Genomic DNA, 19,867 nt, shown 5'->3' on the forward strand with positions numbered 1-19,867 from the left:
ACCGATCTCGATGCCTTTCTCCGTTTCACGGTTAAAAACCGTGCAGTGGTGAATAAAATTTGCCAAATGGTTAACTACCTAGCCACACAGGGTCAAGACGTATGTCACCCGACTTAAAACGTCCATCGCCGTTCTTCACGGAAGTCCTCAACCGCAGTATACTGAGTGCCTGTGCTAACTGAGCTACGCTAACTGTGCTACGCTAATTGTGCTATAATCTGTGCAACAAACGTGCATAACGGACCTAGCGCATCATATGTTAAAATTTCTTAAGCATGATATATGTCATGCATGTTTATATCCCTGTTTATTTCATATGTGCACTATGTATAGTAATTTAGTGTTGGGGTATAGTGTTTTGTATCTTAAGCGCATGGGTTTTGTTCATCTGTGTATTTTGTTCTCAGCATTGCGTTATATGTGTTTATCACAGCATATTTATTTTATGTGTATGCTCAATGTGTATCGCACTATATGCATCTGTCACTGAATAAGTATTTGCCTCAATGGCAGCACTGAATGTACATTACTATTGCTTCTGTACTGCGCTCGTAATATACTCATGTCTCCGAATTATAACTTATGTGTCACGTATATCGTCTCCTGCATATCTACATTTTGCTTCTTGTACCTTTTGTATATTTTGCGCATATGAGTACTGCACTACAGTATATGTGTATATGTAATTATTATTGTAAATTGCAAGATTGCAATAATTGCCAGACTGCAATTTATCGCCAGATTGAAATGTGCGCCTGTGTACGAAATAACCAAACTTTGGAAATTGCCATTTGATTTGTAATTATGCTATTGCAACAACACTGTGCGCGGAAAATGCTTATATTTAATTTTAATACGTAATGTGTACATTGTAATGTTTAATTATGTGTAATTATGTTTACTTGGGTGTTTTAATTACGTTGATGTAATGTTTAATTATGAGTATAATGAAATTTGCGCAATGTGTTTTAATGCGCAATGTATGTAACATGTTTATATCTCTGTTACTTATGTGCAATGGGTATAGTATTTTATGGTCTGTGTATAGTGTTTTGTATATTAAGCACACGCGTTTTGCGCATCTGTGTATTGCGATTTATATCAATTGTGCACGAGTCTTGCTTTACATATGCTTATCACAGCATATGGTATTTTATGTATGTCTAATGCGTATCGCATCATATGTATACCCTGTACAAGTACTTGCCTCTATGGCGGCATTGCTCGTACACTACTATTGCTGCTGTACTGCGCGCGTAAATGCTAATGCATTAATTTATTACTTATGCGTCATGCATATCATTTCCTACATTTTGCACCTTTTGTATCTTTTGTGCTTATGAGTATTGCATTACATTTGCTTATTATTGCACTTTATATCATTTTATATTGCGTTACTTCTATTGCACATAGTATTACCTCTATGGCTGCACTGATTGTACACTATTATTGCTACTGCACTGTGCGCGTAATATGCTAATATCTCCGATTATTACATATGTGTCCTGCGTAAAGTGTTGTGTATTTGTGTATTGCGTTATGTAAATTATATGCATATGAATTCTGCACTATATGTGATTATTACTGTATATTATATTACCTCCGCTGCATATTGCATTGCATGCTGTGTCCTACGTACTGCATCCCATGTATCTGTGTACTGCGTCTGGTATCAATTGTGCATATGAGTACAGCATAACATGTGTTTATTATTGCACTTTATTATTGTATATTGTATTACCTCTACAGCCACATTGATTGTACACCACTATCGCTACTGCACTGCGCGCGTTAACATGCTAATATCTCAGATTATCACTCATGTGTCCTGCGTAATGCGTACTGTGTACATGTGCACTGCGTTACGTATCTTCTGAGCATGTGAGTATTGCATTATATGCGTTTATTATTGCATATTGTGTCACTGTACATTGTATTACCTCAATTGCATATTGTATTGTGTATTGTATTAAGTGTTTAAGTGTTTTTGTGTACCTTCAAGTGTCTCTTTAAGTGTTTAGGTGTCTACGTGTCTGAAGCGTCTTAGGTGTTTGAATGTTATAGGTGTTTTTAGTATTCATGTATTCTTTTTATTTATTTATTTATTTATTTATGTGCACATTTCATGTGTGTTTATGCTCTGTTTAATGTACAAAGAAGACTGCCCCACCCACAAATGTACATCAAATTTCAATGTAGCCCAATGTCGCCCTTGTATGGCCATGTTTAATGTGAATGGAATATCAATAAGCTCCAGGTGCGGCCTTGTGCGGCTCCAGGGAGTTGTTGCATCTGGATAGTGGAAGGCGCGGGACATATGCCTGCTTACCCCTGTCAAACACCAGGCGTCCTCGTTCTCCGTCACCTGTAAAAATATAATTATTACATGGGCATACAAGGCCTCTGTATAAGCATAGATATGTTGATTACAAACATTGTCTTGTACAAGTTATATATGATAACTACATTAAATCATGACAGCTAATAGGCGACTACTGTACTGAATTATCCAGGTTCGAGTCTCGGAGAAGACGTGGATGCGTGTAAGCGTATAGGGTATATGCAAAAAGGAGGGGGGCATTCAAAATGCACGGCAAGCTGAGATCTTCCCTTGACGCTATCGTAAGAGAAGATGATTGGGAGACCCTCGGAATGCTCCTCGCCCATGTGGTGCTCTCTGCCGGAATTGAAAATTGAGGCGGAAAGACAACAGTTACCTAGGACAGAAATAGCCTCATTCACATACGGTGCTACAGACATGCTGGCCTATTTGAATCTTTTCATCATTGTCGCAGATCACGTTAGAGAAGTTTTTCCTCTTTCAACTTCTTCAGTTTCATCGTTTATTAAAAACGTGGCCATGCTTAAAAATCTTTAGTCCAAAGGGGCAATTTGCCCAAAATTACTATTAATTTCGTTTTGGCATTTTGCGTTTATTCATTTTTCAAATTGTTGCCACCCAATATTATCGCCCTGTATTATATTTACAGAAATTAAATAATAAAGAATCTTCATAAATGTACGTTTTTCGCATTATGATAAAACAACGGTACCTACAGCCCTCAAATTTTGGAAAACTTAATCCTGCTGCGGATATGGGCATCTGGAAGTTAAAATTTTTAATTTGTTTTTATTATCTATTTCGTATTTTGTAAAACTTAACAAATTTTTGATTAACTTAAGGATTTCAAAGCGAGCAATGACAAAATTGTACAGAAAAATAATTTTTAGCTCCAGCGCGCGAGATTGTGCATCGGGAATTCTAAAGATATGCTCATTTTAAAATTATTTTGCGATATTGCTCTTAAAATGAATTTTATGTTGCGAATTTAATTGCGAAGAACATGATATTTAATAAATAAAACACAAGAACTGTTGAAAAAAAAAAAAAAAAAAAAACGCTCCTTTGGACGTAATTTAAAATCTGAAAATTTTCAGATATTTTTTTTTTTTTTTTTCCGAGACGAGGTTCTAAGATGTCCATTAAACTATGCTAGTTTTTCTTGTTAATTCTCAGCATTTCTCTGTTAAAAAAGTCTTTTAACATGGAAAATGCAATTTGAATGCTTTATTCCTCAAACAGCGATAATATTCTTTCAATGCCCTAATAATCCTTCGATCTCAAGATAACTACAGTATGCCGAACGTTACGAGATATACAGGGGGTTGGACAAAAATATGGAAACACCTTTAAAAAAAACATGTTTCTTTACTTAATATGGTGTAGGAAATCCGTTGGCATCCAAAACAGCTTGCAGTCTTCTCGGAATGGATAAATACAGTTCCTGTATGTTTGCCAAGGGAATATTATACCATTCTTCCTGCAAAACGGTGGCAAGTTCAGATAACGATGTTGGCGGTGGATAACGAGAACGCACTTTCCGTTCCAATGTAGACCACAAAGGTTCGATAATATTCAGGTCTGGTGACTGGTGGCCAGGGAAGATGGGACAACTCATCCTCGTGCTCAGAAAACCAGTCCTGGACAATGCGAGCTGTGTGAACAGGGGCTTTGTCGTCTTGGAAGACACCATCACCATCGGGGAACAACATTTGTACCATGGGATGAACTTGATCGGCCAAAATGTTCACATAAGTCTTGGCAGTCATGTGCCCTGACACAGTTATCATGGGGCTAGCAGAGAACCACGATATGGCTGCCCAAACCATAACAGAACACCCGCCATGTTTCACTCTTGGCAACAAGCAGTCTGTATTATAGGCTTGAGATGGCGTTCTTCAGACGTAAACTCGGCCAGAAGTGGGAAACCATGTGAAAGAAGACTCGTCAGACCATATTACTCGCTTCCACTGCTCTATAGTCCAGGCTTTATGACTTAAACACCACCTTTTCCTGTTACGGACATTAGCATCACTGATGAGTGGCTTCTCAATTGCAGCACGGCCAGCAATTCCCTGTTTATGAAGCTCCCTTCTAATTGTTTTGGTACTCACAGGGTTCGGTAACACAACATTCATTTCAGCAGTAACTTTTGCAGCTGTGGTCTTATTTTTCGTCACAATTGCCCTTAATGATCGTCTGTCACGATCACTCAGGACACACTTTCGGCCGCGCTGTGATTTAGCAGATGTTTTTCCGCTTTTCAAATATGCGGAATAAATCTTCGATACAGTTCCTCTTGAAACACTAAACACCTCGGCTACCTTGTTTACGGAAGCACCTACCATACGTGCTCCAACAATTTGCCCACGTTCGAAGTCTTAACTCTGACATAATGCAATGACAACCTCACATAACAGTACTCCGACAACAACTGAACTGTTTAGCCCATTTACGAAGTTGTATAGGTGGCGTCAGTAGTCAAAAACGCCAGCGCCACCTACATATTTCATTAAAATCACTCTCTTTTCAAACATGCATTTCACAAGGTGTTTCCATATTTTTGTCCATCCACTGTATCTTGTCAACAAGAAGTTATCATTCTTCAGTTCGTTATCCCATTTCGAAAACTACGCACTGAAAATTGCCGATATTATCTATGCCTTGAGTTAAACATATAGTCCACTACTAAACTATTTGAACGTTTAAGCTTCAGGGTTTTTTTTCACGACTAAAAGCTTTCTTTTTTAACCACACATAGTGACGCTGGATAGAACTACTAGGCGAACTTTGAATACTTTACAATATTTTTAACTTCCTAGCCAACTACTACGCGAACTTTGAATACTTTACAATATTTTTAACTTCCTAGCCAACTACTACGCGAACTTTGAATACTTTACAATCTTTTTAACTTCCTAGCCAACTATTTCCAAAAATAATTTACCACATTTTTAAGACTAATTCTTCAGCTTTCTACACCATATATGACCGACTTCCACGTCTTTTCCATGAAGATCTGCAAACCAAACTTTCAATGTTTTCTCAATACTGTGATCCCTCCAACTATGCATCCGTTTCATATTTGCATTTCGGTTAACTTTATAAATAGTACCTTCACGATTCTTTAAAATCTTAAGAAATACTGAGGAGGTTTGAATCTGATAGCAACATTTCTTTGAATCATATTTGGGAGTTGGTCATATGGTCTAATAAATAGTAGACTTTATCCCTCAGGCTTATATCATTACAAGTCTCCATAACATCTTTTAAATCGCCAAGTAAAGAAATTAGTACTAGCTAGTTTAGTTTAACTGACAGATAGAGTAGAGTAATTAATTAAAATTGGTCCAGTAGAAGGGGAGCTAGAGAACTGCTTTTTTTGGGGCGGGCGCAGTGTACGTTTCATAGACATTTTACTTAGCAAATATAAGGGACAAAGTAAAATATTCTTGATGGAACATATCTAGTAATCCTGAAATTTAACACTTTTTTTAACTGAAAATGTAAGGAACAACGTAAAATTATAATTTGACAATATATTTATCGCTTGTTTCCATCATTTTCAGTAGTTTTATGCTAAATAACACCATTACTAGATTTATTCATACGCTTTTCCAAAATTTTAGTGTCGAACGTAGCTAAATCGAACTTTAAATAGTCGAAGTACGTTCTGAATATTTTTTAAAGCGATCTCTTTGTTTCCTGGAGAGCAATTCCTGTTGCAGAAGCTAATTATATCAAATTATACCAATCTTTTCCAAACGGAAGAAAACCGACAAATATAAATTAAGCTCAATTTGCGTTTAAAGGAAAAACTAGAATGTCAATGCGGGAAAACTCGATATTGTTAATATTCTTCACACTACGCAATTGCAAAATTTCAAGGGCAAAGTGAATTTTTGAAGGTTAATACTTAATTGCATTTATCTAAAAGTTAAGTGACCCATTGAATAAAAAGGCTAACAGTTCTTTTGTAGACATCATGAAATCTGTGCGAGATAACATATTTTCTTGGTAGACATCACGAAATTTGTGAGATAACATCTGTTGAATAATTCACGAAATAGTTATCCCCGAGTTACCTTTGAAAATTAACTAAAAAACGAATGATTTCATCTAAGCAAAGAAACAAATTGATATTTTCTGCATACTATCGGACTAAAATTTATAAGATTGACGAATGATTTCATCTAAGCAAAGAAACAAATTGATATTTTCTGCATACTATCGGACTAAAATTTATAAGATTGACGAATGATTTCATCTAAGCAAAGAAACAAATTGATATTTTCTGCATACTATCGGACTAAAATTTATAAGATTGACCTTTTTTACAAGTTGGCTTCTCTTATTAGAATTTTATGCCCTTCTGTAAATTTGAGAAAGCTCGATCTAAATGGCAAGCATTCCATTTGTAGAAATAAGGGAAATTGTATTGGGCGAGCCTGATCCGATATTTCGTTTATTCTATAGTATACACTGTGCACAAATAAAGTGGAGAGAATATTCTTTCTCCCATTCTCCTGGGCCGATTGACGAAATTTAACTTGAGTTTTTCATGAGTCGAAAAAGCAACTTACGATGTGCATTAGGTTTATAGCTGTAAAATGAATAAGCATCTGAAGACATGAATAATGACCACTAATCAATACAACTCGTCAAGTTATTGCTAAACTAGGATTTATATTACATTAGAATAAAAAAGTAAAATGAATAATCGTTTCCATATTTGGAAAAAATTTGAGATAAATGCCATTTCCCTGTGTAAACAACCTGTTTTCATAACCATTCGTACATCGCTTGAAGGGTTACAAAGTTTAACACATAAACATCCTTACATGTTACAAGATTATTTGTTTAAAGTTATTTTAAACTTTTATACTTGAATCTCATTTTTGCAGATTTAAACACGAAATTTTAAAATGTCACGGAAAGGAAAAGGAGCCAAAACTGAAAAAAGGGAAAATGCAATTAATGAGGAATCTGGAGAAACACGAGTAATTTTATCGCCAGTAACGATTCTGGAGCTACGATTGGTACTACAAGAGGAACGGGCAGCAATACCTCAACATTTCATTAACAACCTCATTCAGTATGGACAAATGGAGGACTTGCAGTGCAGTCAGGAGAAATATCCCCTACGAAAGGCTCGATGTTTCTTACTGGACACCTGTCACATGGATGTTTCGGCCTACTGTTGCATGTGTTCCTTTTTCAACGCAGTTTATTTTCATCTTCGATTTTTTGGAAGTTTTGCTTACATATTGGGGGTCTGGTATGTGTTATTTTTTGCACATCAGTGTACACACTCTTCGATTAAAAGCGAAATGTTATCTTAAACTGCAAACTAGGATGAAATTGAATAATGCATCAGTTGAGTTTTCCGAGTACTAAACGTAACAAAATCGTGAAATTTAATCTTAATCAGTTTAGCTAAATGCAGTATTTAATTGACGTTCACAAAAGAAACCATTCCAGTAAAATGTTTATTAAACTTATACGAGGTACCTTACAAAAAATACGAATCAAGAGTAAAGTACATTATGTAAACATTCAAATATTAAAATCACACCTTTAAAAATCTTAAATCGGTGCGGTTTTAAACGCACGTGGCCGTCAAGTTTGTAGTCCGCAGTGCAGCATTCAGTTGCACTCGCTGCTTTGAAACGCAAGGTATACACCAGCTTGGCATGCACGGACAGTACCCATACCCAACAAATTAATACAACGTCCCGGAGCTCGCTGGGTCTGAAAACAAAAAGAAATATAAACAGGGAAGGTATTCAAAACATCTGCAATTCAATTTATAGAACTGCATTAAAAGTAATAAGCAAACTCGTGTAAAATCCAGACATTTCCCAATAATTTTGTCAAGTTGTGCTTTAACTGAATCTAAATGTGGGAAAGATATTTCAAAGAAAATTTTTATTGAAGAATAACATTCAAAATTATCATTTCCATTTCAAATCTATTTAGTCCTTAAATTCGCAAACGTAGAGGGACAGATGATATAATGCAAAATGAAAATCAAATTTTACAAGCGTTTATTTATAAGCTATTTCGTGTCGTGACAAAACAAAAGTAACAAAAATATTTTTACATAATCTAGGACAACTGAGAGTATTCTTTGTTCCTCCGCATCTCATCGGTCAGTTCATGGACAACAATGCTCGTTTCAGCACTCTTTTCGAAGCTCTATTCAATCAGCGTGCCACTTTGGGAACACCCACAGAATTAAAGCGATAAGTGCCATCTTCACAAAATTTTACTTGTGTACTCCTCCAGGCCTAATTAGAGTGCCTACCCTTTTTTCTAAATAAAAACTCAGACTTTAAAAGGTAGCGTGATAGAAAGGGTTAAAGTTCAAAGAAAAGAAATTTTTTCGAGCAAGTTATACAAGAAAATTTGAAACTATCCAAACATCAAGCTCTCACCTTCACTTCTTACACATAAGAATCGTTTAAAGTTTACTTACTATTTGGTACTCAACATGGCATTCCACTTCAGTAATTGGTGGAGGAATGTATTTGGCATCCTGTCCAGTTTCAAAATCCTTTTTAGCAGCTGCCCTTACAGCCTCGATTTCACTCGCATTTCTTTGAACTGAAGGTAACATCTTCGAGGAACGAACTGTTGAGTTAGGACGTACGACTTCAGGATAAGATTGGAATTCCTACCGAGACAAGTGACAAAAATAAATATATCGAATCTAGATAAATCACGTACTAATCTTCCAACCAGCATTTCACAACTTTACCGATTTCGAATTGCAGCGTTTGAAGAAAAATCGTTAACGTGCAGCACAGGGAAGTAATGAAGAAGCTAGTGATATCTAAATGCATTTCTGAATCGTAAATTCCCTGTGGTTATTGTACCACAAAAGGATAAAGGGGCTGATCTGAATTGAATTCAGAGAACTGGTGCAAAACGTCTTAAGCAAACCTATTTGAAGGTCAGATACAGGACCCAATACGAACAAAAAGGTGAAATGAATACAACCAATAAATTATCAATTTCTAACTTTATTGTTCCCCTAAATAAAAATTTAAAATTTTCACGGCAAAAATATACAATGTAATAGGTTGAAATATTGTAAAAGATTCGTTCGAGATTTATTCAAGGCATTTTAAAAATATCCGAGAGACTGGTGAATTCAGTTGCGTTAAACCTATTGTACACCCTTTCTGCTCGCACCTATTACTGTCCAAGAGATGTATACCATGTTTACTCACGTGATAGTCGCAACCCCGTTTTGAAGCGGAAAACTCTTAGATTTGCTCGCCTAATAGTTGCACCAAGACTTTCACAATGAAAAATTGGCAAAAAGTAAGACTATTGCGCGACTGAAGATCCATTTGTATAATGAAAAGTGCAAGACTAATATATTAATGCGAGGCTTAAAGTTTCCTTTAACAAAACTAAATTGTTCACTTGAAAATGCTTTTATTTAAGGTGGCCAGTTTTATCGAAAAATCGCTTTATTACGTATTCCATGGGACAGTTTATCTTCGCAAAGTTTGGTGCACAGACGATCTTATGAAATTTAAACGAAAGGGCCATTTAAAATCCAGAATGCGATCTTTTAATGGTCTCGAGATCTGCTTAAAATTAAAAGGTATATTTTAAAAGTGCCGTCAGCAATTTAGAAAACTGAACATCTTTTAGCAATTCAAAAGTACACCAGCTCCAATACTGAAACTACCAATACTTTGTAAACTATGTAGAGTGAAAGAACTGTAGAGTGTTTCATCGCAACAGTCTTAATTGAACATGTTTATGAAACTCAGAATTGCAGAAATTCTTACTAAGACAGAACACAAGCAAGAACTACCATAGTATTATGCGATTTCGTTATTTGAATACGGCAAAGCATACGAGGGATATTTGCCCGATGAGAGAGATTCCTTCGTGAAGCTGCTTCGAGAGAAACCGATTATTTTCCATGTTACACACTGAGAAAACATGCACCTCAGCCCGTTCGCTAGAATCTGAAACCAGGTCGAAATACCAGTATCCAAAAGTTAACGGCTCTGTTATTGGCGGGGCTAGTAGTATATGAAACTAATTTGAAAGGCGATTTTATTGCAAAACCCTACATCAGTTGCCATAGAATTAGACAGAAATTTAAAAATTTTACTTTAAACTTTCAAATTCATACCGGCTTTTATGTACTCAAAGGGTTTTCAGCGCTGGAAAGTGAATTAGTAAATCTAGACGTCCTTTACTGGCTGAAGGAAAATTAGATTAGCTACAAGAAGTAAAATTGTTAAATGCACGTGAAGTAACAAGCAAACTAAATGTGTGATATGTTAGTATAAAAATTTAACTCTTAGTTTCTCAAAACACTCCACATAGCTTTCTTACTTTAAAAGACCGGTAGGCTGAAATATTCCACTTTTATGAAATTGTGGACGATTTAGTTTCCTAGTGCAAATATGCCCCAAAATCTTATTCCTCGTTCACCTCTAAAATTTTGTTGACCAAGACCTTAAAAGAAAAAGCCACTAGGAAGATTGCCAATTTCGGCTCATTGTGCTTTCGGTTTGTTAACAAATCAAATGATTCTTACATTTTTGTTTGCAAGTTCTGGAAAAATTTTGTACATCATGCGTTTAGCAGTACTACAGAGGCTGTTCGCACATTTTTTAGACAATTTTGGTAAGTGGTAATAAAATATCGTTTGCTGTAAAAAGTAATTGCAATTGTACTATGTTTTTAAAAGTCAAAATTATCGTCTGTGGCTTGAAAGTTGTTTTTATTCAAAATGGCGAATTTAACAAAGCAGTTGTTCGAAGGCTACATTTACGCTCTTTTTGAAGAGAAATATGGTGTCCACTGTAAACAAAATGATAAACGTCGATTTAAATCTTAAGAAAAAAAAAAAAAAAAACGCAATGTGCATCGTCTTCCAAAGCACATCGCTCAACGCAGGACACGCTGCAGAATTCTATAGGAGAAACACTTATCCAAAGAAAAATGGAAAACAATTGTCACAATAGATGAAGCATCGTTGTATTTAAATGATTGTAACAAAGAGCCATTTATTATCATGAAAGGGGAGAAAACAATTTAAGTACATGGTTCAAAGAATCGAAAGAAAGTTTTTAAGGGATTTACGATTGTTGCTGGTTTCTTAGAATGGCAAGTTAAAAATAAAGAGTGCAAAAAACGTCAAGATTAAATCCAAATACTATCAGGAACATATTTTATCGACAATTTTTATGAATGAAATACCATCGCTTTACCCACAGTGCCATCCATCTGTGATACTCGATCATGACAAAGCTAGCAGTCACATCAAAACCCACTGTAAATTTACTAAGAGAAATGGAACAAAAACTGGTATCAATTTGTGCTTTCGGACTTTTAAAAACTGCATTATCCAAACGTTGTCAAAAATCCTAACAGGACTCTGGAAAGCTGTTCTGGTGGAATGGAATAGAATACCTCTTCTGCCACTTTAAAAGGCATTATCCTGGAAATTGCGGTGTCGAAAGATAGTTCGGAATAAGGGATGTCAAATAGAACATTTAAAACACAAGAATTTTATGGTGTTGGTGTATTTAATTATGGCAAAGCACACGAGGGCTATCTGCCTAAAGGAAGGAATGCCTTTCGTGGAGGACTTTCTAAGGGAAACTGGCTCGTATACACGTTACACATGGGGAAAAACCACGAAAACGCCCATGCAGCCAGCCCGTTCGCGGGATTCGAACCTCGGACCGAACTACCAGTGTTCAGCGTCTTTACCGCTCGGCCGCTGGTGGGCCAAGAATTTTATGTAATTTAGTTTTCTGAATACAATATACATTGTCTAAAAAATGTATGAACAGCCTCTGTAAAACCGTTAACTTCAAAGTATGCAGCCCATCGAGTTTACAGTTGAGATTTCCCTCATTAATTCAAAGTAAAGTTAACAGCTTGACCTTTGAAAATAAGCACCTGTTGATACAAGCTTAGTGACTCATAATCAGATAAATTATTTTTCAAACATCGCACAAGATGGCAACGCAAGCTTAATAACCATTTTAAAATGTGAATAGAGTAAAACTGAAGCAAAGGGCCAGTTCTGTTGGTTAATCTAAATTCAAAGTTGTAAGTATCGCGATAATGCTAGACATTTTTCTAAAATTAAAATTTCGGTTAGTCTGTTTAAATATGGTTTAGCACACGAGGGTAATCTACTTAAGGGTAGAATGGTTTTGAGGAGGAAAAGGAAAAAATCGCCTCATACTTTCGAAATTAGATGTGACGAACTCATGAAAAACAATCACTAATTTACTCCAGTGATCTGGGTTCAAACTACCAGTATTCAGGAGTCTTAACCTTTGGATTTCTAATTGAGCAACATTGATTAGAAACTGGCATCAAGAATAAAATTGTTTTTCCTTTCACATTCCACTTAAATGCAAGCGACGATTTTAAAGCAGATATTTAACAAAATAATTTTATCGTTCTAGTTTTGTCTATAGCTTACATATCGTTTTTGTACATTATGAATTTGTCTTTTGCCTAAATAATTAAACAAGTATTCTTTAAACATTAATACGACAATATTAGTAAGGAATGGGAAAATGAACGGTAATACTACAACATTCAAATACACGTTTTGGCATTTACCAGAAGTGAAGTTATTTTAGTCCTGGCAGTACAAGGAATCGCTTTAAAATTCAAACAATTTCGTTAAAAATTTAGTTCTAGTCCTACAATTTTAAAATTTGAGGGTGCTGGTTAGAAGCACCAGAAAATCTCAACAAAAATTTAAAGTGCAGATAGTTTCAAGAAGTTTTTTTTCAAGTGTGTGTGTGTGTGTGATTATGGCAAAGCCTCGAGGGCTATCTGCCTAAGGGGAGGGACGCCTTCGTGGAGGACTTTCTAAGGGAAACTGGCTCGTATACACGTTACACATGGGGAAAAACCACGAAAACGCCCATGCAGCCAGCCCGTTCGCGGGATTCTAACCTCGGACCGAACTACCAGTGTTCAGCGACTTTACTGCTCGGCCGCTGGTGGGCAGTTTTTTCAAGAAAAGAAAAGTTTCAAGAAACTATCATTGAAAAAAGGTTACAAAATCTTATTAGTTTTAATCGATGACTTAAAAGTGACTTACTGTTGAATTCTGCGCATCTACCGTGGAGTTTCGATCGAAGCTCTTGTCGAAATCGGAAAATGTGGCGGTAGTAGCAGCAACTGCAAAGCACATGGCGCTCAGGATAAAAATGAAAGTGTTCATGTTTTCTGAAAGAAAAAATAAGACTGAATAAGAATCTCGAAATGTCTAAAGGGAAATTAAGAAATCTTTCTTGGATTCAGGATAAAGTCAGGCAAGCAGTCAGGAATAAAGATTTTAAAAGCTAAATACCACATTCCGTTGAATTAGTTAATATATTGCCGTCTAGGTAAAGATTTCGAATGACGCAAAGCGCACGAGAGCTATCTACCCAAGAGAAATGCCTTCCTGGAGGACAAAAGCAGAGTCTCACGCTTGCTACACATGATAAAACCCAAATAAATTTCCATGCAGCCAACCCGTGCGCCTGTATCTGAACCCAGAACTATTGTTCAGACCAACCTTCGTAGGCTTGTAATAATATTTTAGCCAACCTGCCATAAAAGCAGTGATGAACTTAAAAACTTACTTCAAAAGGTCAGTTGCCATCATTTTAGAATAGCGTTTGGTTTATTACTGGGAAACGTTAGTACACATAGCAAGATTTTGAAAGAGACACGCATTTACATTACATGAAAAAACCTCAAACTTCAAAAACTGGCCTTCCATTCAGCTGCTGGCAACAAGATCTCATGCATCTCTCAAGGCTTCGTTCGGTTAACTGGACGATCTCGGTTTAGAATGATATGAAAACTAAAATGAAACTTCAAAATGCTTAGAACATGCGTTCAAGTAGTTAATACTTACACATGAAACGGTCCGAAATTTGAGTTTTGTAGAACTCGAAGTTGAACTAGCATTCATCTTAAGAGTCGTGTCGTAACTGTAGTTTTGATTATCAATACTTAGTTTTCAAGAAATTTAGCGGCGAGAGAGCTAGCTAGGTTGATACTGGCTTTGAGGGAAACTATGCCTAGGGGTACTTTTGCCACACGTTAAGAGATCCAGTAATTCTCGTACGAAATACGTTAGGCTACCGAGAAACTAGCAGTATTTTGAAATTTTATCGGCTGTTTGATAAGGATTTCGCTTACTTGATGGCAAAGTTCTCGACGGGTATCTGCCTAAGGAGAAGGATGCCTTCGTAGAGGAAATTTCAAGAGAAACCGAGTCGTATACACGTTACACATAGGTAAAACCACGAACACGTCCATGCAACCAGCCCGTCCACGGGATTCGAACCTTGGACAGAACATCAGAGACTTCACAGCTTGGCCAATAGTGTCCCTTAATTTCCTGAGGAAAGGCTATGAATTTTTCTACAATCTTTCGTGAAAGAATGTTAAGGTACTCAACTACTATACCTTTAATTTTTAACTTGAAACTCAATAAAACTTAAATGAACATTTAAGCCGCGGTTTTCAGTATTCAGCAAAGGCAGCGATACAAACAACTTGCGTAGAATACACCAGGTAGTTCTCCGTTGTGCTTGTGCCCAACTGTGGGTGATGCGAGACATAAGGCATCCACTGAAGATTTGCAGTAATTCTGTTTCCACTTTAAATACAGAGAAATTTTACTTGGTTGGCATGGTTGTGTGTATCTGAGGAGTCTGCAGACAAATAATTTCACTTTCAATTGGGAGAAATTATCATCGCTTTACGAGAAAAGTAGAGCGCAAGGTTAAAATTCAGGAAATACAGAGAGTGAAAAATACCGCTTGTGCCAATAAGCGAAATACTGTCGATTGTTAGTTCAGTATAGAGCAAGTTATGGTACAAAAATGAAAATTAACATTTCTAGTAACGAGGAAATAAAATTGTTAATTAGCAGATTAATATTAAAAATTTGAAGGAAGAGACAAGATGTCAAATGAAAACGGATAACTAAAAATTGAATAGTGGCTTGATCATTAAAATCCTTAAATGCTCCAAAAATTTTCAAGAATACGAGCGAAATCCTTTACAGGAAGAATATTTCAATCCAAGTAACAAATTCCAAGTTTTACGAAACGCATTTAAACGCCAACAGAAACTTGTTCCTGAATAATGTAGAGAAGATAAGACAACTTCTCGTAATAACAAAGTTTTGAATTAAAGTAACAAAAACAAAGTTTTGAAAATAAGGGTAGTAATCCAAGACTGGAAGAACACACTTTTCCCTGGTTATGATAATGATAATTAAGGGGATATTCGAGGATTTCAGAAGGTATCGAATTCAAATGCAACTATTATGGCAGATGTGGAGCAGAATTATAGCGATAATGTCATATGGACAAAGTAAAATACATGTCAGAAAAATTAGATTAATATGCTAGCCTGTCTTAGACACTGATTAACCTTACAACCTATTTTAACACGGCAGAAAAGACCAATAAAGTTTGTTTCTAATTTCGTAAAAGAAGTTAAGCTAGTTAATTCGGGACAAAAAAGAAAAATTCCCTCTGAAAGTTCTTATGGGTCAGTTACGGCTTTTCTCGACTAAAGAAAACTTTAAATATTTAGCAGAACAGTATAATAAAGGTAGACCAAGATAGCAGTTCGAAGTAATTCTCTCGAAACAAACTTAACGATACTGAATGTACTGTAGTTTCTTTAAGCTCAAATCTTTAAGCTAAATGTAGATTTAAAACTTAAAGGATATTACTTGTTCAAAAATAAAGATCAAAAGTATTTATATACGTTGCTGAACTATTTCCTTCATAGCCTAAGATGGCAGTTTGCCTTCTGTACAGAAATGCACTTGATTGCAAATTAAGCTTGCTTGATATGACCTAAATGAGAAAAGACATGAAATGAGATAACCAGTCATAAGAGAATTTGAAAGATTTAAAACTGTTCTACATTGTTAATCTAGTCCTTCCAGGACAGGAAGAAGTGCAAGGGGCACCACGACATCGTCATAGACAAAAAAATGGTATTGCCCCACTGCACCAACCTTTTCTGGCATTTATTAAGACAAAATATTACATTTCAAGTCATTACATTACGCAGTTGACATAATAAATTACATTAAAGTAACAAATTATTTACATAGGAAGAACAATTATACAGATAAACTGGGGTACAGGTAATCGAGGTACAGATATATTGGTATACAGGAATCAATATGGAGATTGTTACAATTAATTAGGTGTTGCAGTTTGACATTTGTTGGTGTGCTTGGAGGAATGTCTTAGCATTTGGGAAGATGGATGTGATGCGAGTTATAATGCTATGTTATTTTTTATTGGTGGTATCATTATGATAATCGTGCACAGATTTTGCACAGAGTTCATTGTGCATAAAGTTCGATGTGCACAGAATTGTGCGCAGCAGCATGGAGAGCACTTTGTATAATGAGCATCAGATAATAGTGTAAAGTTCAAAGTACTGCTCTTCAATCTAAGGTATTCATACGATTCAAATATGATATTCAACAGGGAGTGCTCCTATCCTAAGTCTTCCAGGAGTTTTATTATTAAAAACGTTTTTGTAGTACCAGTTTCGATAGTTTTTGAACAATCTTCAGCTAATTAAGACACAAAAACACACCGAATAAATACTAATTCAGAAGTCAAACAAAAATCAGCGTTATATTTTGTAAATATAACGCTGATTTTTTTTGTTTTGACTTCTGAATTAACAATCTTCAGCTGCTAAAAAAGGTAGTTCCAAAAACTATCGTAACTAGTACTGCAAATTTTTTTTTAAATAATTAAATTTAATTTTTTTTTAAATAATTAAATTTAAATTTTTTTTAAATAATTAAATTTAAATTTTTTTTAAATAATTAAATTTAAATTTTTTTTTAAATAATTAAATTTAAATTTATTTTTAAATAATTAAATTTAAATTTATTTTTAAATAATTAAATTGGGATTTGTTTTTGTTTGTTATTCAACGTGATATTTAAAGTCAAGATAACTTAATATTGGCGAAAATTGAAGAGAATTTAAAACTTAAGAATACAGCAGAAAATCTACGAAATTATAAAATTTATATTACAGAAATAATGAAGTAAATTTACTGAATCATGGAAACCTTCGGCAATTTCTAATCTAGTTATTAATTTTGTATTCTAATCCTTACCATTAGAATTAGTCTCACATCTTCACTTCCTTGTCACGAGGAAATATTTTAAAGAATTAGAAATATTGGTACCGATTGGTTTTATATCCAAGAGTTCGATATTCTGAATAACTTATCAACTTTATTCTTTTAATAATTAAGCAATTTAGCCAGCGTTAAAGCAATTAGTGTTTTTGGAACTTAAATATTAGAGCAACCGCATCAGAAACTGAAAAAAAAATTAAAATGCGGATAAAATTCTAATAATTAAAGAAATGGCAGTGCTATTTGTTAATTTTAGGTTACATTCAAAGTTTCAAGACAAATAGCAATATTTTTTAGCCCCAAGCTCATTTTTAAAATATAAGCTTGGGGGCTTTTGCTCGAAATAGAACAAATGGTAAGAATGTACTATTTTACTTTAAATAACTATATAAACAGTTGGTTTTAGTTTTCTGAAATATATCACGAAACACGTACAGAAGAAAGACTCCTGCAAGTAGATTTAGAGATGACTTTCCGGGTAAATATTAATTAAAACGTGAACTAGTATTAATCCTATGGATTATGTTTTGCAGTTGTAAGTCATTGTTTTTCTCCTACGCCAAATCGCAAAACTTCACTAAAGGAGTTGTGTCAATAATGAAGGAATCTTACTTTTATTTGAAAACATGTCAGAATTCCTCCAAAGTTAGGATTTCACAAATCCGATTTTCAGCATTTGTTTTAATCACTTCACGCGAATCTTACAACTTTGTTGATATTAAAAGAAAACATTTATTTCGAAAGAACGCAAGTGCATTCAACAATAACTGCATCAAGAACATAAAAGACAGATCTTTAATACAATAAATGAGCTGTACCTGCACATTTCTACAATTTTAAGCATGAATACTTCCCCCCCCCTTTCACTCTTGCATCGGTAAGTCTTTAATGAAAGTTTGTTGTTTAATACAAGCTAAACATTGCAGGTACTATTTAATATAAAATTAAGTAAAATACAGTCTAAGATTAGATGAGAATTTTTACTAAAACAACCTCAATTTAAAAATATAAAATTTTAAAGCTAACCAGATAATTCATTTCTTAAAAAAACATGTTCATGATAATTTTTGAAAACACCAATAAACACTGGAAGAAACAGAAATGTAAAAAAATACTTAAAAATACTTACCAATGCACTGGACGCTTCTTAAGCAAACTCGATTTGAATTTCTTCAAGTACTGCCTTAAGCACTGTAGCTGGATCTTATATAAATGATTCAGATAACTTTCACTTCATGCTGAGGAATAATTTTCGTTTAGACTAAGTATGAAAAATAGCTTTTAGAACACGCATTTACGATTTTTTTTTTTTTTTTTTTTTTTTTTTTTTTTTTTGTTTCAGACTAATTCAACATTTCAAAATCCTTCTTTCGCAAGAAAAATTATCATTTAAAAAATCTAAATGTTAAATCGAGAAAAATGATCGTTTGCATGTAAAACGCGACTTTCTGCATTCTGGTTTGAGCATTGATTTTAATGTAGGACGTTTATCCAAAATTTAACATTCTTGTTTTTTACAATTCCTAATATAGCTCATAAGTTGGCAACGAAATTTATGAAATTAAAATATTGCTTTTGTAAATCAAAGATAATTAGGTAGCTTTGTTAAGGTCAAATCATTAGAATAAAGCATTGTCACGACCAAAAATTATTTGTTAAGATATGAAAACAGATGGATTTTAAAACTATACATGAAATTGTATATATTGCTAAATATTTTTGTTGCTAATGTTACATTCGCTGCTGTATCCATTTGTTTTCCATACTCACATGTCCGCCACTGGCTGACAGTATAAAACGGTTAAATACTGGCAACGAATAAAATGCAGAAGGATATAACTACATGCAGTGGAACCTTGAAATACGAGCACTTCTATATACGAGAAATTCAAGAGACGAGGAAAGTATGAGCGAAAACTTTGTCTCTAAATCCGAGCACCTCTATATACGAGAAATTCAAGAGACAAGGAAAGTATGAGCGAAAACTTTGTCTCTAAATACGAGCATTGACTCGAGTAACGAGCAATAAGCCAGGCTGTTGATATGCGTGGCGCCATTTCTTGATCCGTCTGTGCTCGGGAAATACCCTCGCAGATCACTCGGTGTCCTTTGATCTACGTGATTGTGCGCTTGTGAGTCAATTGTTTATTACATTTAACGTGAAAATAATTATTTCACGATGTCTCCCGAGACTCACGATGTCTCTGAGACTGTTGCCTCAGATGGTGCTGCAAAGAAAAATAAGGAAGCCATGGCCGTTGAAATTACGAAAGAAATCATAGGTAAACAAGCTTAGTGTAAGAGGGACGGAATTGGCGA

The 19,867-nt window shown here is 34.9% G+C and overlaps 1 protein-coding gene across 6 annotated transcripts; it reads right to left on the bottom strand.

Moving 5' to 3' along the window:
- Nucleotides 1-1,930: 1,930 nt before the first annotated feature.
- On the bottom strand, nucleotides 1,931-19,469 carry LOC118201855 (uncharacterized). 6 transcript variants are annotated; one of them, XR_015040578.1, is made up of 5 exons: nucleotides 16,136-16,172; nucleotides 13,455-13,582; nucleotides 8,820-9,017; nucleotides 7,917-8,092; nucleotides 2,231-2,365 (listed from the first exon to the last, which is right to left on the bottom strand). XR_015040578.1 is itself a non-coding variant. In XM_085814550.1 (4 exons), exons 2-4 carry the CDS (start codon nucleotides 13,575-13,577, stop codon nucleotides 2,111-2,113), a joined length of 576 nt encoding a protein of 191 aa, XP_085670676.1. In that variant the 5' UTR covers nucleotides 13,578-13,582; nucleotides 18,678-19,469; the 3' UTR covers nucleotides 1,931-2,110. The 6 variants fall into 6 exon arrangements, 5 of the variants coding, with proteins under 5 accessions (XP_085670676.1, XP_085670675.1, XP_085670678.1 ...); XM_085814550.1 differs by lacking the exons at nucleotides 7,917-8,092; nucleotides 16,136-16,172 and adding an exon at nucleotides 18,678-19,469 and having other exon boundaries at nucleotides 1,931-2,365; XM_085814549.1 differs by lacking the exon at nucleotides 7,917-8,092 and having other exon boundaries at nucleotides 1,931-2,365.
- Nucleotides 19,470-19,867: the final 398 nt, after the last annotated feature.

This window comes from Stegodyphus dumicola, chromosome 4 (genome assembly GCF_044657685.1).
Source record: "Stegodyphus dumicola isolate Sdum_Otavi_A_Nest chromosome 4, ASM4465768v1".
NCBI lineage: Eukaryota > Metazoa > Arthropoda > Arachnida > Araneae > Eresidae > Stegodyphus > Stegodyphus dumicola.

Coding starts and splice junctions, on each gene's coding strand:
- LOC118201855 (XM_085814549.1), bottom strand. CDS start 16,157: ATGAAGGAAATAGTTCAGCAAC. Junction 9,018..13,454: donor TAGATGCGCAGAATTCAACA/GTAAGTCACTTT, acceptor TTGTCTCGGTAG/GAATTCCAATCTTATCCTGA. Junction 2,366..8,819: donor GCCATGTTGAGTACCAAATA/GTAAGTAAACTT, acceptor ATATTTTTACAG/GTGACGGAGAACGAGGACGC.